Here is a 27,956-nt window from a genome sequence, read left to right as displayed (position 1 = left end):
TTGAACACGTGTACTTCGTTAGCTCCAGATAATCCTCACGTTGGAGCGGTCCATGCTTCACATGTCTGTTTAACCGAGCGTTGTGTACAAGCTGACGAAATATTCTACTGTGAGCTATCCAAGGTGGCTCTATCCCGCCGGCAAGAGAACTGATGGATGTTCCAGAAGAAAAGATAGCCCGTAGTTCCATACATAGTACGAGTTCTTACGGAAGTCAAGTATCCCTATCAACGCCTTTCAAGGATTATAGCCTTTGGAGGACGAAATGATGTCTGGCCCTGCTTCTAATTCAAAGAATCGTTGCCCAAAGAAGTTTAGATTTCCATGCCAGCACATATGGATAATCATTAAATGCTAAGTGGAATATACATTACATCAAATCTCGTCTTCTGGCCCTTGCCGATGCTCGCAAAGTCCCCATATTATCGCATCATCGCTTGCAGACGTTCAACGACCGGCCTGTCCAACGAGTCTGTAAGTCACCGGAGTTATGATTCTTCAACTTGAACCCCTGTTCAATTCCCAGGTACCAGGGGTTGAATCCATCAACTTGGTGTTGGTTCAACTTGTCATGACCCGCTTATCAGTCAAGACAGTAGTAGACAGGGGCTTTATCGGCCTTCTTCCGCGCTGGGAAAAGCGATCATCTTCGAGGAAAAGTCAAACGCCACAGGCAGAAAACTCCACAGGTGTTTGCTTTGTGGCGTCAGCTGAAGTAGGTTTACATGGGTGTTCAACTAGTTGATACTGATTAGAGTGATTCCCCGAACTTTCTGACTGGGTACTGGATATTGCGGATAATCGGCCCACATCAGATTGGGCGTATTGTTTGCTTGCTAAATGTGACACGCACCCAATCATTCTCATACACGTTGCCATCCCTCCGGATGCCTTGATAGATGTGTGGTGAAGAGCGGTTGAATCGTCTCGAAAGAAGGCTTCGCCCTGCGGGGATTGGGTGGGCTTTCCAATGATCGCTGGGTACATGACCCGTACCAGATGGAGTTCGCTGAGTTGACAAACATTGCTTGGCCTGCTACGCCGCGTGACCGCCTCCGCGCGACAGGGGGCGCTTAGATCTGGCAGCAAACAATGGTGATTTTCCTTACATTTCTTTGTTGGACATCTACAGACTAGGCGATCCAGAAGCTCAGCACCGTCAAACTGATACATGGTGGCAGAAACAACATCTCAAGTCTGTCTTACCCAGAACTCACCAGAATCAAGGGCGATAATAGGGCTTTGCCCTCAAGATCCATCAGAAGATAAGGAAACTGCGAGATTTCCCTGAACATAAGAAACAAGTCTCGCGCCATCATCTGGATCGTGCTCGAGAGGGGTCTTCAAGGACCAACCTAGTTGAGCCATCTACGTTTCCTCAATTGCTACAATGGCTCTATTTCAACTGCGCGAGGTTCTTTTCTCGCCAAGAATTCTTGCCCTGTGCTTTTCTGTGTACCTTATAGTTGGTGTTGTCTACAGAATCTTCTTCCACCCTCTTAAGAAGATCCCTGGTCCTTGGTATGCGGCCGCAACGTACTGGTACGAATTTTACCAAGATGTGATTCTCAATGGCAACTACATCAAGGAGTACCCTGATCTTCACGCCAAGTATGGTGAGCAAATCTCCGAGATCTACGCAGGCGTTCCTGGCTGTGTCGTTTGCATACTGATCAGTGATGCACTATTCAGGCCCAGTGGTTCGGGTGTCTCCCAGTCGCGTGCACGTTAGTGATCCAGATTACTTCAAAGAGTAAGTTAAGCTCTGTTTATAGTATGACGTCTTTGAGGGAGACTCTGCTTACTCAGGTTAATAGGGCTTACGGAAGTGGCACAAAATATATCAAGGATCCCGACTTCTTCCAGAGCGCTGGTGGTATCAAGCACTCCATCATCATGTTGATTGATCCCGAGGTTCACAAAGAACGAAAGAATACAGTCCAATCCCTTTTCTCGACCAAACATGTTGAACACTTGGCGCCTGTCGTTCTGGATGTTGTGCAGAGAGCAATGGCAAAGGCGCAGCGTGCCCTCAAGAATGACCAGCCGATTAACTTGCAACCATTTTATCAATGCATTACTGTAGGTTATACCTCAGTCCAGCTACATTATCGCAACCTCGAGCTTCAGGGCGTTATCTGCGGTCTACTGAGACTGTGATCTTGAGTGCTGAACAGTCTCTAGGTTGACACTATTATGCCTGTCTTGTTTGATAGACAGTTGAATTTTGTTGATTCCGACGAAGACGAGCCACCGTTTTTGAGCTTGTTGGGCAAGTTTGTTGACAAGTTCTTCCTCACTAAGCACTTTCCCTTGATCAGCCACATTGCTATGAGTTTACCTCTCAGTGTAGCAAGGACGGTTCTGCCAAGCTACGTCGCTTTTCGAGAGGTGAGTACAATCATTAGAATTCTTCTTACCGTTAATTTCAAGATCTCCTGCTGACATTCAAATAGCAATGCGCCACATGGATCAAGGAAGACGAAGAGAAACAGCGCAACGGCAAAAGAATAGCTGATGGTCGCAAGACATATTTCGATCTCCTTCTGGAAGCAGAGAAAACAAAGAGGCTCCACAAGCTTGGCCAAGAGGCACTCGTTGACGAAGCATTGTCTGTGTGTTTTGGTGGAACTGATACCAACAGCATTGCCCTTAGCTTTGGCACATACTTCTTGCTCAGAAACCCGGATAAGCTTCAGAAGATGCTGGACGAGTTGAAAAACGCGCCAACGAATATGGATGGCCTCTATGAGTATCACACTGTTTCCAAACTGCCTTATCTTGTGAGTCGAAGTTGATTTGGAAGGAAAATTCGACGCAGCATACTTATTACACATGTTTCCAGACTGCAGTCATCAAAGAGATACTTCGGCTGGGATCCCCAGTGCCTGGTATCATTCCCCGCAGAGTCCCTGCCGGCGGCGCTTCCGTCGGAGGACATTATCTTCCGGAAGGCGTAAGTCACAGACCAGACTAGCTACGCGGTGTGCAAAATCACTGACTCTGCGCTTCTTCAAGACCACCGTTTCACAGGCTCTTCGGCTGATAAACGTCAACTCGGACGTCTATTCGGAGCCTGAGAGATTCATTCCTGAAAGGTGGCTTGGCAAAGCCGGCTGGGAACTGGAGAAGTACTTTGTGCCTTTTAGCAAAGGGCCCCGAGCTTGTATAGGCGTGAAGTAAGTTCACATGCTCTCGACCTCACGAGGGGAAACGCGGGCCTAACGTATACAGCATTGCATATCTTGAACTCTACGTGTGCTTTGCAAACCTTTTTGGCCGCTTTGAGATGGAGCTATTTGAGACGAACGAGAGCACCCTTAAGTGGGTAGACAATGGTGTAACGAGGCTGTTGAAGCCAATGAAAGTCAAGATCAAGTCGATCAGAGGCGTGAGTCAGTGATCCATGGTCGGCAATTGTGATAGCATAGATATCTCAAATACACGTGCTTCGCATTAGACACTAAACGCATTCCCACCCATCCGGCTTCACGGGATCTCCTTGTCCCTTGAACACGTTCCTTGTGGGATATTTACAATGCTTCCTCTGCAGATCAACCTCCCCGGAGGTCGTCAAGCGGCTACCAAGAATGAAATCGGGTGCAACATCCTCCTCAACCCAGCGCACGATCGCCGCCAGTACATTGGCATCTGGGTCGTAGGAGGCGAAAGTCTCAGGGTTGCCACCGATCATGCTAGCCCCAGTGCCATCGCGACAGTGCGCCATGCCGGATATCCTGAAATACCGATAGAATTCATCCAACTCCTTCGAAGGGAGGTTCATGGTTCGTGACACATGGTTATAGTACCTCTCAGAGTTGTCACTGCTGATCGCATTGTCTTGCATACCGTGGTAATGCAGGATTTTGACTCCACGATCCTTGGCAGCGGATAAGTCTCCTTCCCACGTCGAAACCTTCCACGGGTCTTGCTTAGAAGCAACAGCGTAATCCTCCGGGGTCATTGTAGAAAGGTTCCAGTTTGTATCGTTGTATACAACATAGCGCCACCAGTCCAAGGGGTACTGATGGGGCTGGCCGTTGAGAAGTCGTGCAGTCGCGTTAGAACCTGGCTGTAGTCTGGGGAAGATGTACTGCCCATCCAATCCGTAGACTGGAGAGAAGACGGCCCGCACAGTAGCGGCTTGCTCTCCGCTCAGACAGCTATCAGAAGAGCCGTCGGCGCAAATGAGTCCTTCAGGTCGGTATTGGCACAAGCTCGGGTCTTCGAGGATGCCGTCTTCAAGACCGTCTAATCCGTCACACTGCTTCAGTATATCGGCATACACCAGCTCCCACTCCGCGGGAGAGAGGAACCGCGAAGTCTCATTGGTCCCCGTCTTGAGGAAAAGTTGGCCAGTCCAGTACATGAGTGCAATCAAATCGAAAGCTGGAGCACCGGCAACGATACCGTCGTAGTCTTCCGGAAAGCTCTGGGCCTCCTTAAACCCCTGTCTACCGCCTGTGGAGCAGCCCAGGTAGTATGACTTGGTGTGCTCTTTGCCGTAGTATTGCTGAACAATCTCTTTACCCAACTGAGCTTCAAGATGCACGGCGCGGTAGACGTAATCCTCAATCACTCCGGGGTTGTTGAGGAACGGGGCACCAGACGTTCCGTCGTGGCCGTTGTTGGTGCCAATTGTGGCAAATTGGTGTGTGGCCCCGTAGTTGAGGTCGCCGTATTTGATGCATCCATTCATACCGCCGTTACCAGTGCCCAAGAAACGCCCACTCCATTCTGATGGAAGCCAAGCCTCAAGGGAGATATTGCTTGTCGGACCGGTAGTAGTGACAAAGACAACCCGACAGAGATCAACGCTGGAAATTTGAAAGGGGATAGCGCACGACGGGTGGTTATCAGGGAGCGAAATGTTCGTCCCTGCTGTGATGAATGCTGTCTCATGGACTGTCGTATTGGGAAGACTAAGACGGCTCGCAAACGATGCGCAGTCCTCGGGAGTGACAGCTCGGGCTGACCCAACCGCCAACAGGAGTTGAAACACTGAAGAGCGAGAACCTCTCATGATTGCGAACACTGATCCATTAATGTCTACACTTGGCATATAGAGGGTAACTCCAAGGGTTATTTATTGCCATCTACTTCGTATGCCTCAAACAGTGCTACTCACTCATAACGCTCTGCGTAACTACCGTGAACTGCTACCGCGCTTATCCGTAGTCCTCAAGGGAATCCGCTCTCGGGCTTGTAGCCAGTCTCCTAGGTCCAAATCCCCGCAGACGGATAAAGGTCGGTTGGCAGGCACGGCTTTGTGGTCTCTGCAGAGCTGCTAGATTGACGTACGATGGGGACAACGGAGCAATAGAGTCGATCACCTGCCGTACCAGGCTAAGGATAGTCTGGGGTAGCTGGGCAGCTGGTGGGGAAGAGTTGCTTCTTCAGAGGGGCTGTTGCCGCTTGTTCGAATTAGAGACGCGGGGTAACCAGCCATTCCCCTGCAAAACGACAGCCGTATTCTTGCCTTCTAGTCAGTATGTCGGCGTAATCGACCGGTTACTGACTCTTTCCGGTGATCAAATGCCCCTTACTACAGATGTCATGATGTCTTGCGTGCTCCGGTAAGCCTCGGGCAGTGTGAACCTCTCAACCCTGTCCCGCTCTGCTGTTGATGCCACGGAAGACTTACGGACCCCGTCCGCAGACTAAAGTTGAATACGATCGTGCCGACACAAACACTTTGGGAATCAAGCACCCCGGGTTGTTTTTCGGCAACCCAGCACTGACCGTGACTTTGCACCTGTTGAAGACTTGCTTAACAATTGCCTATCGATAGCAGCGTCGGGAAAATGTTTGAGCCTAGCTTGTGTTGCTATTCTGTTCAGTTCAACATTCCAATCCGCCTTATTCCCCGTTCCTTGCAAGCCCTCTTCAAACTTCTCCTCGTGCCTTGCCAGGTAGATCCCTCCAGCTTCCTCTTCGAGTTCCCAATTTTCCTTTGAGACTCTACATCACCGTCATCTTCAGAGGAAGCAGACTCGTCGTCACCCTCATAATCACCATCTCTGCAGTCATCATCAGTCGGGTAATCAGTGTGGTAGTCCGCCTCGTCAGCATTGGTGTTCCCCTCAGTAGCATTCACCAAGAACTCCACTTTCCTCCAAGGCGTTTCCGGAGCTGTGCAATTCTGACACCTGAAGTCCGGCTGGTTCTCTCTCAGATATGTTTTATCGCAAGCAGGTCGCGGAACCCGCGCGTTGACGTATTTGCATTTCGTGAGCTTGCGGTCGAAAGTGAAGCCGCAGCTGGAGCATTCGTTGTCGTACCACACGAAATGACACATGATGGGTGACTAGAACGATGCGTTCAGGTAATTGGGAGATGCTCTGAAATGGCTTGGTTGATTGGTAATGGAACTGAGTCTTGAAACTGAATTTTGGGACTTGTTGCTGGCGACTGCAAGGTGGTGTGTAGAGAATTGGTAAAGGAAGCATCAAGTGCGACCACTCGCATATAAACTCCTTGACCTGTTCTCCTTACTGGGAGATTACACTGAATCGCATCCATTTGTTTCACTCAAGGTGAATGACGAGCTCCATTCAAGGTCGGTGGCTTAGATTCTTTGACGTGATTATGCCTTCTTTCATCCCAAAGGAGCCTAACAGTTCGCTAGAGCCCAACTCCCATTCACTCCCCTCGTCGGGGAGAAAGCCACCACCTGCGCCGGTATAAATAGCATCTCTTTGTTCAACCTTCGACCGCCTCGGACCTTTGGTCATCAAGCAGAGTTTCAAAGACTAAGACAACAACAATTAATTGTTTCGCACCTCTCAGTCCTGAGAATCCGAGGGTGTAAACAACCTCAACGAATACAACGGCTCTCTCACAAAAGACTTCCTAGAAGATATATATCTAACTACTAACTTAGCTAGAGAGAAGAATACGCTTCCAGCCAAAGGTTCATCAATAACCAACAACCATGTGTCGCCAATTCCAGCACAACCTCCTCTGCACCAACTGCGGCCTCGCCTACAAAACCATCCTTGGCGAATTCCAGCAATGCCGAAGGTATCACCGTCATCGCTGTGAAACGATGACGGTTAGTGCCGGTCCCATAAGAACTGGCCTTTGCCATCATTGTATGCCTCTGGTACGGCAAAGGCATTATCCTCGATGTCAAGATGTTTGCTGCTCTGGGCGCGAAAGGAGACGTGGGCTGAGGTAGATGAAGTATCTTGCTATTCAAGTGGAATAAAAACCTGAACTCTCAATGTCGTGTTTTCATCAGTCATAATTCCGTTTCAATCTCGTGAGTCGTCGACAACAGACCGACAAACACTCCACGCATCCTTTCATCTTCTTTTTCTCCCCAACATTTCCTCGGCGCTACAGGAATATTCATCAATCACAACACCCGAATCATCATCATCATAAACCTCTCGTTGCGGGTACAACCACCCAACGTCACTGAGAATCTGCTCCAGCCTCGTCGCCTGCTCGTCTTTATACGCCACTCTTCTGCCTGACTCAAGCAAGTAATTCAGCTCGTCCCGCAACCTGTAGGGCGACGTCTCGATATCCCAAACCCATTCTTCAAAGTCTCGCCTCGGTTTTGTGAACAATGGCTCCCAAGGCTGTATCCGCTTGTAGACCGCAGGGGCTAGGGGCAGGTAAGGACTCCAAGCCCGACGTCGGAATTCCAGGTACCCGAAAGCATGGAGTACAGCGAGCGAAAGAGTTGTGTCTTCCGAGCCTGGATCGACTTGGAAATGCGAGATGAGAGCTTCCTCTACTGGGCGAGGACAATCTGCGACGATAAAATCGTTCTCCAACAGGTCCATGATCTGATTAACTGGCTCAGAGTTGAGGTCAATAATGCTGCGGTCTTTGATGACGGGGACATCAACCAACTCGTGCTGTAGCCTCGCCTCGTCGACGCACTTCATGCCAACCCTGAGACCGCAAAGCCGGCAAAACGAAACTTGTTCCTGCTCGTCTTCGTCGCAGAGATCGCAGTTGGCCATGCAGAACACCGTCTCGAGGCACTGTCCGTCCTCTCTTGTGACCCATACATCGACTATCAAAGCCTGGAACAATCGAATGGCTTCCTCGTCATATTCCCGTCTCTCGAGGAGAATGATGGCGATGTCTCGCATGAGATGCTTATGCTGGGCAAATGTCCGAGTTTCGACGGCTGTCAGTTCCGCGATGTAGCGCTTCAAGTAAACGTCAATGACTTTTATCGCCTCGCTGCTCAGACCCTTGTGCGGCATATCGATCGCCATGTCCAGAGGCGTATGCATATCGCTGTCCTTAACATCAAGCATCCGTTGAAAATGGTCGACGCCAGTCTCGGCTTTCAACTTCTCGCACGCAGAGTACACTAGCGTGGCCATTTCGGAAGCTTGTTGATGGTGATATGATCCGTCAATATGCAGCACATTGTCGCCGTAATAGTCAACGTTCTCGATAAAGGACGCTAGCTGAGGATGTTCGAGCAGCACCTCAACCACCTTGACACACTCGTACAAGGAGGCGACCCGCAGCGCCGACCTCCATGTAGTGGAAGTGTCTCCGGGCCACTTCTGCCCCTTTGCCGGATCCGCGCCCTTGTCGAGCAAAAGCCGGACAGTCGGGATATCTCCGGCCCTGCAAGCCTCTCCGAGTACCGTGAAGCCGGTTGAGCTGACGACATCATCAATGCCGAGACCGTGCTGAAGCAACAGATCAATGATCTTGTAAGCCGCGCCGTTGTCCTCGGAAACTGTGCTACAGACACATGATGCTCCCATTGAGCATCGTGCTGTGATATCGGCGCCTTTTTTCAGAAGAAACTGGACCAGTTGGAGGTTCCCATCTTCGCAGGCTACCATAAGCGGAGTTTTGCCGTCGTAAGAGGGGAGTTCCAGTGCCTCTGGCGACATTTCGTAGAGCAATTGCGCAATTTCTAGCCTTCCTGATTCGCAGGCTAACCAAAGCGGTGTTTCCTGCCAATGGCATGAGGCCAGGTTGGATTGAGCACCCGCATCGAGGAGACATCGCAGAATCTCAATGTGTCCGTCTCTGGCAGCGATGTGGAGAGGCGTCTCGTAGACTAGTCCTTCTTCGCACTGGTAGGTTACCAGGGCTGGCTCGTGTTCGATAAGAACTTTGGCAGTCTCAATGTTGTTTTCTTCCACAGCCCGATGGAGGGGAGTGGTGAAGCACCTGGGGATGTAGGACAAGAAACGTTTCGTGTCAGCACCGTGGGCGAGAAGCAACCGCGTGACCTCCGGCTTCATATCGCTCGCCTCGATGAGGATATGCTGGAAGTCTGGGTTGTCCGGGACGTAATTGATGCTTGGTGGCAAAGGGTTCTCGAGTAAAGCTTTGATCATACCCATAGCAATGTCTTCGTCGTCAAGCATGGCGGCGTCGAGGGGGCCTGGCATTCCGTAGGCCTCCTCTAGGGTCGGGTCCGCTCCGTGCCGCAGGAGGAGTTCTACCATGTTTTGGTCCTTGTAGTCTACAGCCACCATTAACGGGGACTTGGCATACTTCTTCGACTTCCAATTCAACGTGTTGATGGGCGATTGATAGGCGAGGAGCAGCTCGACTATGTCGGTGTTGCCCGTGCTGATATCAACCTCGCTTTCCTCCACACTAGAATTTCCCCAGTTAGCTTGCTGTTGGAGGAATGATATAGGTTTAACAAGAAAGCAATGTGCGAGCCATCGAGAGGGATCAGAAACCAACGTGCCTTTCTTTGTTTTTTGTCGTCCTCGCCATTTCAACCGCTATCAAAAGGGGCGTCTCATCAAGCGATGCAGGGTGACGACGTGGGCTTGCCCCTGCTTCCAATAGTAGCTCTACCGCCTTGAAGTTATCGTCAACGATGGCAAAGCTTAGCGCAGTCCGACGGATAAACTTCTTTCGATCGCCTGAAATACCGTTGGAGAGAAGCTCTAGGTCGACATCAGGTCGTCTCAGAAGATGCGGTAGCCAATTGTTGCACAGCGGGCCTGTCAACAGGTGAATCGCAGCGTATCCCATGCCATCTAGCTGATTGATATCTTCAACTCTGTCCAAGAGGAGCATGAAGATGTCGAAGTTTTGTTCGGTGATGGCAGCTGTTAAGGGCAACTGAAGGTTTGGCCACGGGAAATGCAAGCTCAGATCGACACCGTAGTCGATCAAGAGTCTGGCGACCTCATTGTGATGCTGCATGATTGCTTCGCGGAGGGGATGCATGATTGGCCTGTGTATGCTCAACATGTCAGGCCTGGCTCCCGCTCGGAGGAGCAGCTCGACCATGGCAGCATCTCCTACACTGCAAGGGTTGACTAAAGGCGTTTCGCCCCATTTATCCGAGATATTTGGATCAGCCCCGGCATCAAGGAGTGATGTGACCAATCGTGCCATCAGGTCTTCATCGCGCGTTCTCAGTTGCGTGCATAATGTCATCAAAGCGGTATCGCCCCTCACCGAGCCTCGCTCGTTGACGTCTTTGGTCCGCTTCAGGAAGTATTCGACCATGTCGAGTTGTCCCTCTGCTGAGCCTGCTGCATGCATCAGAGGAGTATGGCCGAAGAAGTTGTGTACCGAGAAACAAGAGTCGGGCCTCCAATATTCAATGAGCCTGGCGATTCCGGGGGTTTGTTTACGCTCGTACAAGTACCGCCATGTCTGTCTGAGAAGCTCATTCTTCCAAGACCACGCCTCTCCCCTCCCTGCCCACTGAATTTCGTGGGTCAGATGGCCAATATTAGCATCAATGAATGTGAACACGGGAGAGAGGAAGGTTTCATCTATCACCATCCGATGATGTGTAAATTCAATGTTCCAGGAGTAATGCGCTGACCAGGTTCTGTAGTTCGCAGAGTTGACGAAATCGCCCAGCAGAGGGAGCAGTCTGACCATCTTGTCGCCCGCACGACGGAGATGTTCTCTCCAGTTGTTTGCCGCATATGAATAGAACGGGTGACGCGCTGAGGTGTTGAGAGACATGATCGATTTGAAGCTTCCAAAGTCAGATTTGGAGAGGTACTTTATACACAGGAATGCCATGTTTGCGTGCTGCTCTTTCTCGCTGAGGTAGTAACGTCTGACGTGGTAAATCAGAGAAGGATGACTGATTCTGCAATCCCCTTCATCCGAAGAATGAATGAGCCTGGGGCACCGTTGTCTCAAGAAGTTGGGGAGGTCGAGGAATCTCAAGTTGGGGTCTCCGCGAAGACAGGCGATTGCATCGCATATTTCGGCTCTGGTGGGTATACCGAGATAGCCCAGTACGATTTGCACAGCTGACAGAGCATGTTTCCCACCTTCGTCGATGGTCTGGAACAATGGTAGGAGATCTCTGTCGTAGTATTTCCCCAGGCTAGAAGGGCACGGAAGTACCCTCCCGCTGAAGGAATACCCCTCGCCATCTTCGACCGTACTCATTGCGTCTTCGATGGAATACTTTGCGAACCAAAAGAACGACTCCGACTTATTCTTGATCCAAGATCGAATCCCTTCTGGCGGCCCGTTCAGATCCCGAAGCGTAGACAGGATGTCCAACTCCCTGTCCACGTAAGTACCGATATCTTTGCGGATTGCAGAATCAGTCATCAGAATCCTAGCGGAATTGGGTACGCAGGAGTTCAGATTCAGTATCTCGCAAGCGCTATACGTCAATAAGAACTTGAACCTGACAGTTTCGCGCGGATATCCTTGTCCTGGAAGAGAAGGGCCGGCAGCTGGGGATGAGCGAGCCACCGGGTGGTCAAGGAGACTTCCCACGAGGCAGAGGAATTCCCGGGCATAGGTAACATCACAGTCATCCAGACCATCCACGATGAGAAAAACAGCCGTCGTCTTTGGCGGGCCCGTACTATATTGCATCTGGCTCATGATGTCGCGTAGGATGTCAAACAGTGCGGGCAGCTCGAAGCGGCTCTTCAGCTCCTGCCATCGATAGTAAGGCGCTATAGACTCAGACCAGACTGGCCGTAGTTGAAGAAGCGATCGGACGAAATACTGGGCGATCGGTGGCTTCTTGTTCCCAACAGTGCTGACGTTGCAAAAGAACGAGAGCACTATATTGTTGTCTGGGGGAGATCGAGGCCGGTCCCAGGACAGGTAGTTGGCGATGGACTTGGCCAGATGAGTTTTACCGCATCCCGTGGCGCCCTGGACAAAAAGACCCGCGGTCTTGTTGGACTTGACCCAGCTTTTGAAGAAGTCGTGGGACTGTATCCAGGTACAAGTATCTGGTGTCGGATGTATATCGTGTCCGAGATGATGCTCGTCCCATTGGCCGAGTTTGTTAACAAGGATATCTCGGTGCCTTTTTTTGTCGGCTAAATATAGATTAGATCACAGATTCCACGTCGAGAGAACATTTTGTTGTGATGAGAAGAGGTCGTGCTTACCAGCTTCTTTCTTCTTGGCCCACAAACTGAATGCCTCGTTGGCCTGATCTCGCGGTGGTGGACCCATGGGGATCCCACTCCGTGGTGGCGGCGGCAGAGACACTGGGGGTCCCATGAGATAACCTTCAGTTTCTCTTTACTCAACTGATTCTCATATGCCATCTTTACCTGGCGGGCCCGGCGGGCCTGGAGGCCCAGGAGGACCAGGAGGTGGTGAAGGTGGCGGGGGATTAGCTGTCGTGGGTGCCAAAGGGGGTGGCGGCGCGAAGAACACTCGTTTGTTGGTTGAAGACGATAGCTTTGTCATCATATCGCCAACCTGATCTGCCAATAGGCTGTATATCTTATCTGAAGGGGATGGGAACTGCGTTAACTGAAAGTGATGGCAAGCTACCGGCAAGTTCTGGCCCTGTGTTGGATCCATATCGGCCCGTCGTTTGGGCACAAGCTAGTCCACTGATGAGCTCCTGGTCCGCAAGTGCCGTGGAAAAGAAGAAGGCTCCCTCACCAAAGTCTTGTAGGTTGTACCATCTGCAGACGTGATTTCAATTCGACGCATGGCAATGAAGTTGAGAATTGTCAAGTCTAATGGCGCCTGTGTGAGAAAGGTCTTGTTGACTTCTCGAACAGCTTCCGCAAATTGTCTGACATCGTCAACGGACGGTCTTGTGGAGTGCTTGAGCAGAGTCGCTGCCACTGTTGATTTGACAGCTTCCAGGACTCCCTCGGAGTCTGTTGCATGGTGAACTGTATCGAGAAAGACGACGCCGACAGTGGACCCTTTGATAGCGAAGTATTCTACGTAGTTGGACGATAGCTCAATTGCCTGCAGTCGATTGGTGTTAAGCTATAAAGTCTATTGAAGACAGCAGCTGACAACGTACCTTTTTGACAATGATCCCTCCAAGCCCATGGGCAATGAAAACAGTAGAGCCGCCCTGGGAACACGTTTATCAGTTCCATACGTCCAATTGAGAGTTGTTGATGGGTTTTACTAACAGGATATTTGCCGTAGTTGGATATCATCGATATCAAGAGCTCGTCGGCATGGAGCGCGATGCTTGCAGGCGTCATGTTTGCCGCCGGGTCCGAGTTGTATCCATAGGTCCAAACCCGGACTGAATCCTTGAAACTCCCGAGAAAGTCGGGGTCTGAGATCCAGGTTTTGCCAGATTCATCATGGTGCCAGCTTGACTTGGGGGACCCGCCCAAGTCATGGACACATATGAGACTGCAGTGTGTAAGCTTGATTGAGACTCTTTAGAGGGTTCTACGAATTCTCACTTCACGAGAGGTCTCCATCCTGGCGGCACATGATTCATGTGGATTGGGTAAACAACGTCGAGGCTAGGGATGATCATGGCGAAGGCACAGTGGGTGACGAGCCACGGGTGGCACGATCGCGATATTTCCTCGCCTCCTCAGTGTCCCCGGCAGCTGGTTACGGGTGAGCTTGACGCGCTGATTTCGTTGAGAACTGTCGATTGCTACATAGACGCATGGCAGAAAGTATCACACCGCCCACATCAGGCTGCAACACTTAAGATGAGGCCATGATGATGACCACAGGCCGTGGTCTCTAGGCGGCAACCTCATGTGAGGAGATGTTGCTGTTAGGGCTGAGCGATTGGACGTGACGCTAGCGGGCTGCAGGTGTAGCGGGGGTGAATTCGCTTCTGGCCCCCAACTTGGATCAGGCTTCCTAATGGCTGACATGCATTGCCAGCGCAGCCTCTGCTGACAATTTCATCGTGTGCGGCTGAGGCCTGTTTGTCCGACTCTAGGGTTGTTGTGAGAGGCTCTTGTCAGCCGATTTAAATGGTTGAGAGGTCAAGGTGTTCCATTTGGTGTCACTGCCGGGTTTGTTGCAACACGTCCCATTGTTTGGCTTTGCCGGGCTGTCATTGATATGTCTGCATTGATTCTTGTTCGGGATTCGAGACTGAATTGTACGCTTGCGGATAATTGTATAGCTATTTCTGACTGAACAGAAATTAGCGAATAAGCAACGACACCTTTTTCGAGATCCGATTTATGAGAGGCAATCAACTCCTGGAGCAGATCAGTCAAGCATGCTCATTATGTGACCCTGCCTTAATCTGACTTACAGGAAACGTAGGATCAGAAGAATAAGTTCCGAGGACAGTAGAACAAGCCCGTGGAATTCGACCTTTACAAAGCAGGATGGAGCTTTGAGACGAGGTTAATAGACTGTGCTATCTATCACGAGTTATAGTACGTAGCAATGGGCATACGGAGTATAATAAAAGTAGCTTAACTATTAAAATAAAAATAAATAAAAAAAAAAGGTCTATATATACGATATTTAAAATAAATATATAATTTAATACGTAATAGGTACTTCGTAAAATATAATTACTATCCTTATTACGTAATATACCCCCTAATTACTACTACTAAGGAGCTATTATATTTAAAATAGAATCTCTAAATACCCTTATAAAAACCTAATTTAGTTAAATATAAATAAAAAAAAATAAGTATAAGGGATACGCGTTTTTTAAACCGCGTTTATTATAAATATATCTTTTTATTTAAAATAAATAGAATCTTAACCCGGAATAATATATATTATACTTTTTTTAATATATAAATTACTAAGGGCGAGGCTACTTAGCTACTTTATATATATCTAAATTCTTATAGCATTACTTAATTATTATTTTTTTTCCTCTTTTTAACTTTTTATAGTTATTATAAATACCCCTATTTACTACGCGCGCGCGCTTATATTATTAAATCGTTTACTAATTTTATTCTAAATATAAATATCTAATATATTTAAAAATAATAATAAGTTTTATATAATTTTTATAATACTTTTTATATATATATTATATAGTTTATTAAGAGTTTAAATAAATAATAATATTAACGAGCCTTTTTAAGTCGTTTTCCCCTTTTATAACTTCTTATTTACTTATTAAGGCCCGGTTACTAAGCTCTCCCTCCCTAATTAAAAAAATATTAAAATTATTAATTAAAATACTAAGGACTTTATTAAGTTCGAAGCTCTTTTTAATAGCTATAATAAAAATAATAATAAAATAAATAATAATAATAAGAGCTCTAACGGGCTTTTACTTATCCCCCCCTTAGAGTTTAAAAATAAAAATAAAACTAATTTAAATAATAAACTTTTTAAAAAAGGTATATTATATACTTATTATTTTAAAAGTTTATATTTAATATTATTTTAAAGTTTAAAAAATATAAGGCTAGCTCTTTTTAAAAAGGTAATAAAAAATAAAAAAGAACGCTAAAAAGTAAAAATATCCCCCGTAATAAATATAAGTCTTTTTACTATTCTAAGCTTATTTAATATATACTTAGTCCCTAAAAAGCTTAAAAAAGAGGTTCTTAAAAAACGGGAGATTTAGTACTTATTTTATTTTAAAATAGCCCTTTAATATACTAATTTTAAAAATAGTAATTATTATTTTATAAAAAGTAATAGCTAGTATACGTATTATTTTAATAGCTATTTAGCCGAGGGGTATATTAATATACTAATTATTTTATAATTAATAGCCTAGGCCCTTACCAAGGTTATTATAAATAGCGCTCCCTTTTTTATAAATATATTATCCTTTTTTATTATTAAAAAGCGCACTTCTAATTATAATTTTAATAAAATATTACTAAGCTCTGTAGTATCATTTACTAAATAGTTAATAATTAAAAAATATATAAGAACTATATTAGCTTTTATATAAAAGATTTTTTTAACTCGTACCCCTAGTCCTTTTTTATATTTATTATAATTATTTATAACTAACTTCTTATTATATTACTCACTTCTATACCCTAAATTATTAACTTAATAATTATTTTAATTCCTACACCCCCCGTTACTTTTATTACTCCTAGCTTTATAAACTTTAAAATATATAAAACGCGTTTTTTAGCACATATATTAACCCTCTTCCTTAATAATATTATATTTTTAATAATTATATATTTTATAAATTAAAAATTTAAATAATAAATATAAGCCCGGGTCTTATTTTTATATATATATACCCTATAAAATAAAATTATTTTAAAAATTTAGGCCTTTAGGCTATAAAAGGTTTTTATTTTATTTATTTTAAACCTCTAGGCCGTACTCTAAGTTCTATTTATTATCTATTTTTAAGTATTAAGTTTTTCTAAGCATAGCCTAAATTAATTATTTTTAACTATTTTAGCTATTTATAATAGCTTTTTATATATTATAGAAGTTAAGAAATATATAAAAATATTCAAACTTAGCTTATAAAAGGTTTTTAATAAGTTTATTTATTAATATATCTTTTATTAATATATAAGTAATTTCGAAACTATCTCTAGCGTACTCTTATTTTAATTATATATTTTATATATTAATATAATAAAGTTAAGTAGCTATTCTTTTTCTTTTCCCTATAATAAGTTAAATCGTTTACTAATTATTATAATTAACTAACTATACTTTTCTTAAGTTAAGGGTAATATTTTTAAAAAAGCGCTTTAGAGCTATAGTCTTTTTTATAATTTTTTTAAAATAAAAAAGCTTAGCTTTAATAATTAACGTTATAACCGTTACTTAGCGTATTAATTTTTATTAAATTAAACTATTAAAAAGGAATATTATATATTTTTAAAATAATCGTCGTATTACCTCGTTATTTATAAAGTTAGTATTTCTAACTAAAAATAATAATTACGTACTTAATATACTATTATAATAAAGTATAAAATATCTCGTTATATAAAAATATTAAATATAGTAATTAATTATTTTAATATAAGTTATGCTTAGGTTAGTTAAGAACTATAATAATTATAAATAAATAAAAGCAATGTCTAGTCTAATTATAATAACTATATAAAATATACTCCTAACCTTTTCTTAATAACTCTTTATTTCCTCCTTTATTACCTACCCCTTATTTAATTTAAACTCTTTTTAAAAAAGAGGGGTAGCTAAATATAATAAATTTATAAAATCGAAGTACTTAATAACTCGTTTAATATATATGTTATAAATAAAATAAACTTTATAAATAATACGGTTTTATAAAATCCGTACTTTAAAAAAGTAATTAATTAGTCTATTCTCTTTAAAGTTAATATATTTTTTTATATTATTAACGATCCCTTAAGCCGCCTTTTAGTTATTTTAATAATATAGAATAATAAAGTTATTAACGTAAAATACTAATATTACTTTCTTATTTACGGTTTAATAAATATAAATCTTTTTATAACTATATATTATATTTATACTATGAAATATAAAAATAAAAGTTTAAAACTAAAGAATTAGCGAGTTTTAGAAGTTATATAAAGTATATTAGAGCTTATTTATTTTATTAATAACCTTATATCCCTCTAGGAGTTTAATAATTACTAATTTCTTACTCTTAAAAAGCGCGTTAAGGAATATATTAATAATATTATATTAGTTTATTTTAAAATTAAATTAGGTAGCTATTATTATTATAAGCCTAAAAGCTTTTATAATAAGTATTAAAATATACGTATTTTATAAAAGGTTAAGTAGTTATATATCCCCCTTTATATATATATATATATTTTTACTTTACTAACCTCGTTATTAATATCGTATTTATAAATATATACTTATTTTAATAAAAATAAGATCTTTTATTTAAAATTACGGTCGACCTCTTTTTATATATTAATATCCCTTAGCTTTTTTATTTTTATATTTATAATATTTTTAAATAGTTTTTATAATTACAATAAGAGATATTTAATATTACTAAACTTTTTTAATAAGCTTTAAAAATTAATTTTAATAAGTCGTAATTTTTAAACTCCTCTAGAGCGCTCTAAATAGGTCTTATAAACTATTCTTTTTACTACTTAATAAAATATTATATATCCTATACTACTTTTTTCTATAACTTTTTACTAATTAGGTATAAAAATAAAAAAAAAGTAGTCCTAGAAATAGTTATAATAATTACTATTTCTTATATTTAAATATAAGAGCGTTATAAAAATACTATTATTAAAGTATTATAAAAGTCTACGGGCCCGGTTTAAATATTTAAAACTTAATAAAGCTTTACTTAGTACTTAATAAAATAGTTCTTATAAGCTCTATTCTTATATAATAATAAAAGTTTATTATAAAAGTTCCTTATTAACGTTAACTTTAGTGTTAAGAATTACTTTTTATAATTAGTACCTCGTTTATTACGTATTTTAGCGTTTTATTAAAAACTATTAAAAATTAAAAGCTCGAGAACTTCCGTAATATATATAAACGCTTATAAAAAGGATTATAAATTACGTAAAGCTATTTATAACTTAGTTACTATATCTCTTTTTTTATTCCTATTCCCGAGCTTTTATAAAGGGGTTATTTTAGGGATTAATAATAATAATAAGATTATATTAGCCTCTTTAACCTTATTAACTATATTTTAAAATACGTTTATTAATTACTTAGCGTCCTAAATAATTAAAAATTTAATAATAATATTATCCTTAACTATAAAATTATTTTAAATATTAATATTTCCGAAGTCTAAATCTACTTCCCTAAGTACTCGAATTAGCTTATTATTAATATTAAAGAGTTCTTATATTTCTTAAATTATTAAATTTACTTATTTATTTATAATAGCTTACTCCTCGTATATAAAATTATAAAAAACTTCTTTATTAAACTTAATATTTTTTATAATAAATACTTATTTAAGCGCGGGTACTTAGACCCTATATAAATTATACGTTTTTAATATATATCTAACTAAATATCTTATATACTTATAAAAAAGTATTTTAAACTCTTTTTAATATATACCCCTTTTATAATCCTTATAAAAAGAATATACTTAATAACTATATATATAAAAACTACTAAAATACGAGGTAACTAGTTTAGAATCCTATACTTAATAACCTATTTATTACTAATATTAATACCGCTTTTATTAATTAATTTTTATTATAATAAGTAAATCTCTTTTATTAACCTTTTATAAAGTAATATTATAAATAAAGATTATTATTAATACTATTTTATTTTATAAATTCGTAAAGAGGTTTATAAAAAAGTATATCTTATAAGCTTTAGTAATTACGAGTTAACCTACTTTTTTAATATTACTTACGGGTTCTTTTATATATAAAAATAAAAGTTCTATTTTAATTCTTAGCTCGCTATACTACGTTTTATATACGTATTTAACGTTTATAATTAAAAAGGCGGTCTTATTATTACTTTTAAAAAAATAGATTAAAGTCTTTTTTTAATAATAAATCGCTACTTCGAGGCTTTATAATATAAAAAGTACTTTTTTTTTTATTTTAATTTTTAAAAAGAACCCCTTAAACTACTTATTATATTCGTTAGAAACTATAAGTATATATTATTATTTATTAAGAAATAGTTTAAAATAAAAAAAATCTTAATATATATAGTACTATAACTATAAAGCTCTTTTTAAAAATAGTTCTTTTAAAACTACTATCTTAGTTTTAAATAATATATATATTTTATACTTAATTTATAATAAAAATTTAATATATATACTTTAAGTCTTATATAATAATTAATAAAGAGTATTAGGTCCGAGATAACCTATTTTAAAATACTAAAAGAGCGCGCTATTAAACTTTTTATAAGTATATTAATATAAGTAACGGAATTTTTTATAGCTAACTAATAATATTATATTAACTAAGCTCTATAAAATATACTTAAGGTTTATAAAAAAAGGATAGGATTAAAAAAGCTTATATTTAAAAAAAATTAAATTATTCTTTTAAATAAGCTACTTTTTAATAATACTTTTATAAAGCGTTCTCTATTATAAAGTATAATTTAGACTATAATACTAAAATACGCTTCTATTTAGTAAAATCTTTAAGACTATATTAATATAAAATCCCTTAATATAAGTAATATTTTAAAGCTTTAAATCGTAAGTTCCCTTTTCCTTAGGTCTATTTAAGACGCCCTTTATAATATAAGTACTACGTATAGTAATAAGTAATATAATAGTTCCTAATTTAATATAGTTTTTATTACTTAATAATACGTAATTCTTAAGTTTAAATAGGCTCTTATTATTAACTAAATATATTACTTTATAACTATTTATTACTGTACTTTAAAAAAGGGAGTAAGCGCTACTTATAGGGGTACTAAAAATTACGTTTATTTTTAAATCTTAACTTTTTATAAATATAGTAACTACGTAGCCCTCGTCTTAATTTATTAATAAGCCCGCTATAAGTTAGTTAGAGGATTTTTTTAAAAATCTAGGTTTTTTAAAAGTTCTATTATTCCTTAGCTAACTAGCTTTTTTAAGCTTATTATAGAGTAATTTCTACTTACTTAATTTAATAATAATAAAGACTTTTTTTATATAGCTCCTTAGTATTTATATTAGTAACTTATTAGCGTTTCGATTTATAAATACTTATTTTAATTTTTAATACGCTATAGGGCGCTACGAGTATACGTAATTATAAGGGTATATAACGTTACCCTTATTATTTATATTATTAACTAAGTTAAAGCGTTTAGTAAAAATAAAATAAGCCCCTTTTTAATTTAAAAGTTATTTAGTATATACGTCTTAAGTTACTAAGCTAAATATATACATAATCTCCTCGAGGGTCTTTATATACGTTCTAAAAGTTATTAATTTACTAAAAGTCTTATATATACGTTAATTTTATATAAAATTAAATCTAAATTTAACTATAATTAAAAAGTTAAGTATAGCGATCTCTTTACTAATTTCTAAAATATTATACGTTTTAACTTAAAAATAAGTAAACTATTACTTTTTATATTAATATTAGAAGTTAATTTTAACCCTCGTTTTATTAAGGATTTATTAATATTCCTCTCGAACCGTATTTTTTATTATTAATTTAGAGGGCGTAAATTCCTATTTTAAATATTTAACGATTTACTATATACTAAACTTAGTACCGTTCTTAATAGTTTTTTAAAATACGTATTTATATAATATAGCGTTAACTAATTTTACTAATTACTAAGCAAGGATTTTAATATACGTATTAATAGTATTACGTTTATAAATTATAAGTTATTTATATTTAGTATTAAGCTCTTATTATTTTTAAATATTCTTAAATATATAGATCCTCTTTATAAATATAGCATAAAAATAAATTTATCTATATAAAGTAAGTAGTATAATTAGTTTTATAAAAAAAAACCCGGCTTAGTTTTATAAATTATTTATATTTAAGAAAGTTAAAAAGTTCGTACTAAGAATTATATTTAAAAACTATTAATAAAAGATTTCTTAGTTTTTTTAATTATTTTTAAACGCTTTATAACGGGCTTAATAAGTTTATAATTCTTTTTTATTATAAGTTATAACTAATTATCCGAATTTAAAGAGCGAAATAAGTATTATAAAGGGGTTAAAGAATACGTTAGAGTTTAGAGCGTTTAAATTAATATATTTTTAAACCCTAACGCTCTTATTTATAATATGAAATATATTAAACTATTTAATTTAACTATCGTAGTTAGTTAATTTAGCTTAGGCTAAAATAAGTATAAATAAGTTAATTATTTTAAAAAAATTATAAAAATCGTATTAATAAGTATATTATTATAATATAAAGTTTTAACTAAGAACTAGGTTTATAATTATTACGAATTATAATATATAATAATAAGTATATAGAGTATAATAAAAGTAGCTTAATTATTAAAGTAGAAATAAATAAAAAAAAAAGGTTTATATATACGATGTCTAAGATAGATACGTAATTTAGTACGTGATGGGCACTTCGTAAGGTGCGATTACTATCCCTGTTACGTGACACTATCCGACTCAAGGACCGCCGGGCCGGGATGTTGGAGGAGGTGGAGATGACGGGAATACCTTCAAGACCGCCAGTCGAGACCAGCTGGCAGCACTGTCAATCAATTAAACGCGTGGTGGGGCTGCGCGAAGGAAGGCGCGTCATGACCTCAGCGAAGAAAGTGCAGGCGCGTCAACGCCGTGCTCGACCCTTCCTTTCCCGCCAGCCCCCCGGTCGTCATCCCCCACCAATTCTCTACTGCTGCCTTTGCTGCATTCTTTCTTCAACCTTCACGCAACGGACAAGTCACTACATCTGTGCTGTCGCTCGGAACGCTCCTCAATCCTACAACTGATCAAACAAATCTCCTCGTCATATTAACCAAAGCGCCCATCGAAAGTTCGGCGAAATGGGTATCAAGCATCTCTTCCAGATCATCAAGGAGGAGGCTCCCGATGCGATCAAGGAGGGAGAGATCAAGGCGCACTTTGGTCGCAAAGTTGCCATTGTAAGTCCAGCCTAATCACCAAATCATCTTAACGCCCACTAACTGAGAGCAGGATGCGTAGGCTCGCCGTCGAAACCCTATAGCTCACGCTTGCTAACGAAATGTCAGGTCCATGAGCATTTACTCCTTCCTCATCGCCGTTCGATCCGATGGCCAACAGCTCATGAACGAGAGCGGAGAGACAACATCACATCTCATGGGTCTTTTCTACCGTACACTCCGAATGGTCGACAACGGAATCAAGCCCCTATATGTCTTCGATGGTGCCCCGCCTAAGCTCAAGTCTGGCGAGCTCGCCAAGCGATTCCAGAGAAAGCAAGAGGCTACCGAGGGCCTTGAGGAGGCCAAGGAGACTGGTACCGCTGAGGAGGTTGAGAAGTTCTCCCGGAGAACAGTGCGGGTGACTCGCGAGCACAATGAGGACTGCCGGAAGCTTCTGAAGCTCATGGGCATCCCCTTCATCATTGCGCCCACTGAAGCTGAGGCTCAGTGTGCTGTCCTTGCTCGTGCAGGCAAGGTATACGCCGCCGCCAGTGAGGATATGGACACTCTCACTTTTGATACCCCGATCCTACTCCGTCACTTGACGTTCAGCGAGCAGCGCAAGGAGCCCATTCAGGAGGTTCACATTGAGAAGGTGCTGGAAGGTCTTGGCATGGAGCGGAAGCAGGTATGTCTCTCCCGAATAATGATTGACAAGGGTGAGCGCGTCGTAACTTGTTATACGAACAGTTTGTCGACTTGTGTATCCTCCTCGGCTGCGATTACCTTGACCCCATCCCGAAGGTCGGTCCTTCGACAGCTCTTAAGTTGATCCGCGAGCACGGTGACCTGGAGACACTAGTCGAGGCTTTCAAGAATGACCCGAAGCAAAAATACGTCATTCCGGACGACTGGCCGTACCAAGATGCCCGAGAGCTGTTCCTCAACCCCGATGTCCGAAAGGCGGACGACCCGCTTTGCGACTTCAAGTGGGAGAAGCCCGATATGGAGGGACTGGTGCAGTACCTTGTCACGGAGAAGGGCTTCTCTGAGGACCGTGTGCGCTCAGCAGGCGCCCGCTTGGAGAAGAACTTGAAGAGCAACCAGCAAGTCCGCCTCGATGGTTTCTTCAAGGTGATTCCCAAGACAGAGGAGGAGAAGGCTGCGCACAAGCGGAAGCTGGATGCCAAGAACGATGAAAAGAAGAAGAAGCAGAAGATGGAGAAGAAGGAGAAGGCTGCTGCCAAGTCTAAGCCTCGTGGGGCCTAGATGGACGTAGTGGTCGCTGGTTGGATAAGGTTGGCTAGGTTGCTGCGTGTGGTCTTCCCTTTGAGGATGATTGTCTATCAAAGAAAGGGCGGGACGGAACGGTGCCTTTTACGGATTGATTTAGTGTGGGATTCGGCGTTTGGGGGTCAAAAAGGAGACCCGTTGCTCTCGAGAGGCAATGTGGATTTAATGTCTTGGTAGGGATTGCTATGAATTGAGGATCAATCTCCATAGCTTGACACCTTTCAAATATAGATTATCTGACAATAACCTGGAAACTCGTCTACAGGCAGAAAGGCATCCGTACAGACAGCCAGCCTCCCCTATGACAATGGTGGGACTGCGCAGACTAACCCACGTGCTAATGAGGTAGAAGACTACTTCGTAGCATGCCGAAGACTAGCCATGGGTGGGTAATTTTGTCCCACGGGGTAATCTACTAATCTAGTAATTACCAACGCCGTCCAGGTTCTCCGCGTTCTACTCGTCGGTGTAGGACGTGGGTTGTCGGGAGATCATGTGCCTGACTCGAAGCGCATTGGATGCAAAGTGAATGCGTATCTTGGATGCTCACCTCTCCGTCTCTATGTACATGCAAAGTCAGGACTGGCGTGCCACGGGCAGCAAAGCGGCAGCAGAGAGGACCCACCTCACATGACCATCGATGGGATTCCCATTGGCCAGTCACCTTTGGAAAAGATGCCGAGGTTGATCCACACCTCGCGAACCGGAAACGGGCCACCCCTCGATGACATCAGCCAAAGAAGAAGGAGGTGCGACGCCCGAAACAGAAATCGGGAATCACATGTTGCGCAAAGGGAGAGTCGCACCAACACACACGGCTGCAGTTGAGCACCAGTCGCATTCTTGTAAACTTTTTGATCCAGGCCAGAGGGGTCTTTCACACGCCAGGCGACAAAAAAACAAAAGACAATGGACGGCGCGCAAACTTGGGACTGGGGAGAGGCTGCACGAGACCACATGACACGGATTAGCGCACCTAAATGTCGCCAATGGGGACTAGTGCGACGGCTCCCCAAGCTCACTCTGGAGTCTGTTTCCCGTTCGCCATCCTCCGAACCAATCCAATGGCACTTGATTGTGGTTGATTTCGGCCATGGCCAGTCGTGTCCGCCGCAATTTCAGTGACTGATGCTACCCGCGGCCTTAGTATCCTTACTTACTCCGTACTGCAGATTTCCCCACACAAAGGGCCCGTCCCCGAATTTCCGCATGTTTTTGTTTCTGGCTTGATGTGTACGGAGTAGTGTACCAGTATCTCTGCCTGCGACCTCGAGAGGTGTGGGGGAACTTGGAGAATCTTCAGGCCAACAAACACAGATGGATGATGGCATTGAATGGCCTCGCGAGCCTGGAAGCTGCACACAAAACACAATGTGCCGGTAATCGATTGCATTGCTATCCAGGTAGACTCGTTGCAATGCCTCGGCGCAAAGGTACTTACTTGCATGTCCCGTCGTGCTGCACTGAGGCTGCGGCTGTGCCCGCACACGCATCCCCTGGGTCAAACGTGCAAGGTGACGAGAGCCTGTCGAAAGAGGTAGGTACCTTTGCTGGCCATCTGCACCCCAGCTTCACCCCGAGGCGGGAAGGGGTACTTTCCCCAGCCAACCTGGATGTACTCCGTACCTAAACCCTCCTGGGTACCTTAAGCAGGTCCAATGGAAGGTAACCCTCTCCCAGAAACCAAAGGGCAGGTGCCTCTCCCATTTTACCTTGGGCTTACCTTCCCGCGTCCGCAAGCATGTGATTGTCTGGCCTGCGCTTGAGCTGCTGGCCCATTTGCCGACCTTGGCCGTCGCGACTCGTTTCTTTGACACCACTTCCCCAGACACATCCTCTTCCGGCAAGACGTCTTTAAACATTGTTATCCCCCGCGTCCTTCTTCGTCTTTCTCTCCCCTGGTTCATCTCTCCTGTCATCCCACAGTTCACAGTCAAACAGCGAATACCCATCCGACGAGAGTCTGTCGTAGATAGCACCCACATACTCCACAGCATCGTACGACAGAGTAATCACCGGTCACAATGTCCAAGACCTTCACCACTGGCGACGTTGCGTCGCACAACAAGCCTGACGACTTGTTCATCATCGTCGACGGCGATGTCTACGACCTCACAAAGTTCCAGGATGACCACCCAGGTATGTTCAGTTCTGCCATTCTCTCTGCCTCTGCTCCAGCCTCTGCTTTCCAAGATGACCCCACGTACGCCTCTCTGACTGACCTCCTCAGGTGGTAAGAAGATCCTCCAGCGCGTTGCCGGAAAGGACGCCTCCAAGCAGTTCTGGAAGTACCACAATGAAGGTATCCTGAAGAAGTACAAGGCCAAGTTGCACGTCGGCTCCCTCGACTCCAAGCCTAAGCCCGTCGAAGCGGCACCTGCTGCCGCCGCTCCCGTGCCCAAGAAGGCCGCCCCCAAGAAGGTCGTTGCCAGCAGCACCGAAGAGTCCGAGCCAATGGATCCCTTTGGCGACTTGGTTCCCTACGCCGACCCCAACTGGTACCAGGCTGTAAGTTCAATTGCCAAGTATCCTCTGGTGCTTAACATTCACTGACATGTTGCCTACAGTACCACACTCCCTACTACAACGAGACACACGCTGCCCTCCGCACCGAGATCCGCGAATGGGTCGAGACAAATGTCGAGCCCTTCGTTGGTGAGTGGGATGAGAAGAAGGAGGTTGATCCCGCCATCTACAAGCAGATGGGTGAGCGCGGCTACCTTGCTGGTCTGCTCGGTGTCCACTACCCTACGCAGTACACCAACAACACCGTTGCGTCGGTGGCTCCAGAGGACTGGGATCTCTTCCATGAGATGCTTTTGACCGACGAGCTGTCTCGTGCAGCATCAGGTGGCTTTGTCTGGAACGTCATTGGTGGTTTCGGCATTGGCTGCCCGCCCCTGGTCAAGTTTGGCCAGAAGGCTCTCGTTGACCGTATCCTGCCCGGCATCCTCAACGGTGACAAGCGCATCTGCTTGGCCATTACCGAACCCGATGCCGGCTCTGACGTTGCCAACTTGACTTGCGAGGCTAAGCTTAGCGAGGATGGAAAGCATTTCATCGTCAACGGCGAGAAGAAGTGGATTACTAACGGTATCTGGTGCGACTACTTCACCACCGCCGTCCGCACGGGTGGCGAAGGCATGAACGGTGTCAGCTTGCTGCTTATTGAGAGAGGACCCGGTGTCACGACAAGACGGATGGACTGCCAGGGTGTCTGGTCCAGCGGTACCACCTACATCACCTTTGAGGATGTCAAGGTACCTGTTGAGAACTTGCTCGGCAAGAAGAACCAGGGCTTCAGAGGCATGTAATCGTTTCCACAAATTTGCCCCGTATCCCTTACTAACATACTCCAGTCATCATGACCAACTTCAACCACGAGCGTATCGGTATCATCATCCAGTGCCTGCGCTTCTCTCGTGTGTGCTACGAGGAGTCCGTCAAGTACGCCAACAAGCGTCGTACGTTTGGCAAGAAGCTCTACGAGCATCCCGTCATTCGTCTCAAGCTTGCGCATATGGCCCGCCAGATTGAGGCCTCGTACGCATGGCTCGAGAACCTCATCTTCCAGTGCCAGAAGATGGGTGAGACCGAGGCCATGCTCAAGCTTGGTGGTGCCATTGCCGGCCTCAAGGCCCAGAGCACCGTCACCTTTGAGTTCTGTGCTCGTGAGGCGTCGCAGATCTTTGGTGGTCTGTCGTACTCTCGCGGTGGCCAGGGCGGCAAGGTTGAGAGACTGTACCGCGACGTCCGCGCATACGCCATTCCCGGTGGTAGTGAGGAGATCATGCTCGACCTGAGCATCCGGCAGAGCATGCGTGTGCACAAGGCACTTGGCATGAAGTTGTGAGCGGCAACGCCGGTGAGAGCAGCGGATGATTAAGAAAGACTATTACGTCATGTATGAATAGATTAGGTTGGATATCTTTTCATTTGTCGGCGCGTTTTGCATGGAGGCAGAGCTCAGTCCAGGAATCTAGATGAATACATGGCTCACATTT

General features: G+C 42.9%; 6 protein-coding genes across 6 annotated transcripts; 4 read left to right on the top strand and 2 right to left on the bottom strand.

The window, feature by feature from the left end:
- Positions 1-1,390: 1,390 nt before the first annotated feature.
- Positions 1,391-3,403, top strand: CABS01_07491 (uncharacterized protein; the record flags this gene model as incomplete). Its single annotated transcript, XM_060540853.1, has 8 exons — positions 1,391-1,616; positions 1,693-1,753; positions 1,818-2,082; positions 2,185-2,391; positions 2,457-2,783; positions 2,846-2,956; positions 3,019-3,179; positions 3,235-3,403. The coding sequence occupies 8 exons, from the start codon at positions 1,391-1,393 to the stop codon at positions 3,401-3,403; spliced, it is 1,527 nt and encodes a 508-aa protein (XP_060403021.1).
- A 60-nt stretch (positions 3,404-3,463) lies between these two features.
- Positions 3,464-5,023, bottom strand: CABS01_07490 (tannase and feruloyl esterase; the record flags this gene model as incomplete). Its single annotated transcript, XM_060540852.1, has 1 exon — positions 3,464-5,023. The coding sequence occupies one exon, from the start codon at positions 5,021-5,023 to the stop codon at positions 3,464-3,466; it is 1,560 nt and encodes a 519-aa protein (XP_060403020.1).
- Positions 5,024-7,307: 2,284 nt separating this feature from the next.
- CABS01_07489 (ankyrin) lies at positions 7,308-13,711 on the bottom strand (the record flags this gene model as incomplete). Its single annotated transcript, XM_060540851.1, has 8 exons — positions 7,308-9,597; positions 9,863-12,278; positions 12,351-12,452; positions 12,519-12,798; positions 12,859-13,176; positions 13,235-13,288; positions 13,350-13,581; positions 13,635-13,711. The coding sequence occupies 8 exons, from the start codon at positions 13,709-13,711 to the stop codon at positions 7,308-7,310; spliced, it is 5,769 nt and encodes a 1,922-aa protein (XP_060403019.1).
- An 8,867-nt stretch (positions 13,712-22,578) lies between these two features.
- CABS01_07488 (XPG domain-containing protein) lies at positions 22,579-23,928 on the top strand (the record flags this gene model as incomplete). The annotated part of the gene is made up of 4 exons (XM_060540850.1): positions 22,579-22,677; positions 22,727-22,734; positions 22,786-23,347; positions 23,410-23,928. The coding sequence occupies 4 exons, from the start codon at positions 22,579-22,581 to the stop codon at positions 23,926-23,928; spliced, it is 1,188 nt and encodes a 395-aa protein (XP_060403018.1).
- A 2,048-nt stretch (positions 23,929-25,976) lies between these two features.
- Positions 25,977-27,266, top strand: CABS01_07487 (acyl-CoA dehydrogenase domain-containing protein; the record flags this gene model as incomplete). Its single annotated transcript, XM_060540849.1, has 3 exons — positions 25,977-26,091; positions 26,183-26,460; positions 26,520-27,266. 3 exons carry the CDS (start codon positions 25,977-25,979, stop codon positions 27,264-27,266), a joined length of 1,140 nt encoding a protein of 379 aa, XP_060403017.1.
- A 50-nt stretch (positions 27,267-27,316) lies between these two features.
- CABS01_07486 (acyl-CoA dehydrogenase domain-containing protein) lies at positions 27,317-27,805 on the top strand (the record flags this gene model as incomplete). Its single annotated transcript, XM_060540848.1, has 1 exon — positions 27,317-27,805. One exon carries the CDS (start codon positions 27,317-27,319, stop codon positions 27,803-27,805), a length of 489 nt encoding a protein of 162 aa, XP_060403016.1.
- Positions 27,806-27,956: the final 151 nt, after the last annotated feature.

Source organism: Colletotrichum abscissum, assembly GCF_030869225.1.
Source record: "Colletotrichum abscissum strain IMI 504890 chromosome Unknown Scaffold_16.1, whole genome shotgun sequence".
Classification (NCBI taxonomy): Eukaryota; Fungi; Ascomycota; class Sordariomycetes; order Glomerellales; family Glomerellaceae; genus Colletotrichum; species Colletotrichum abscissum.
This window is presented reverse-complemented; position numbering and strand designations above follow the sequence as displayed.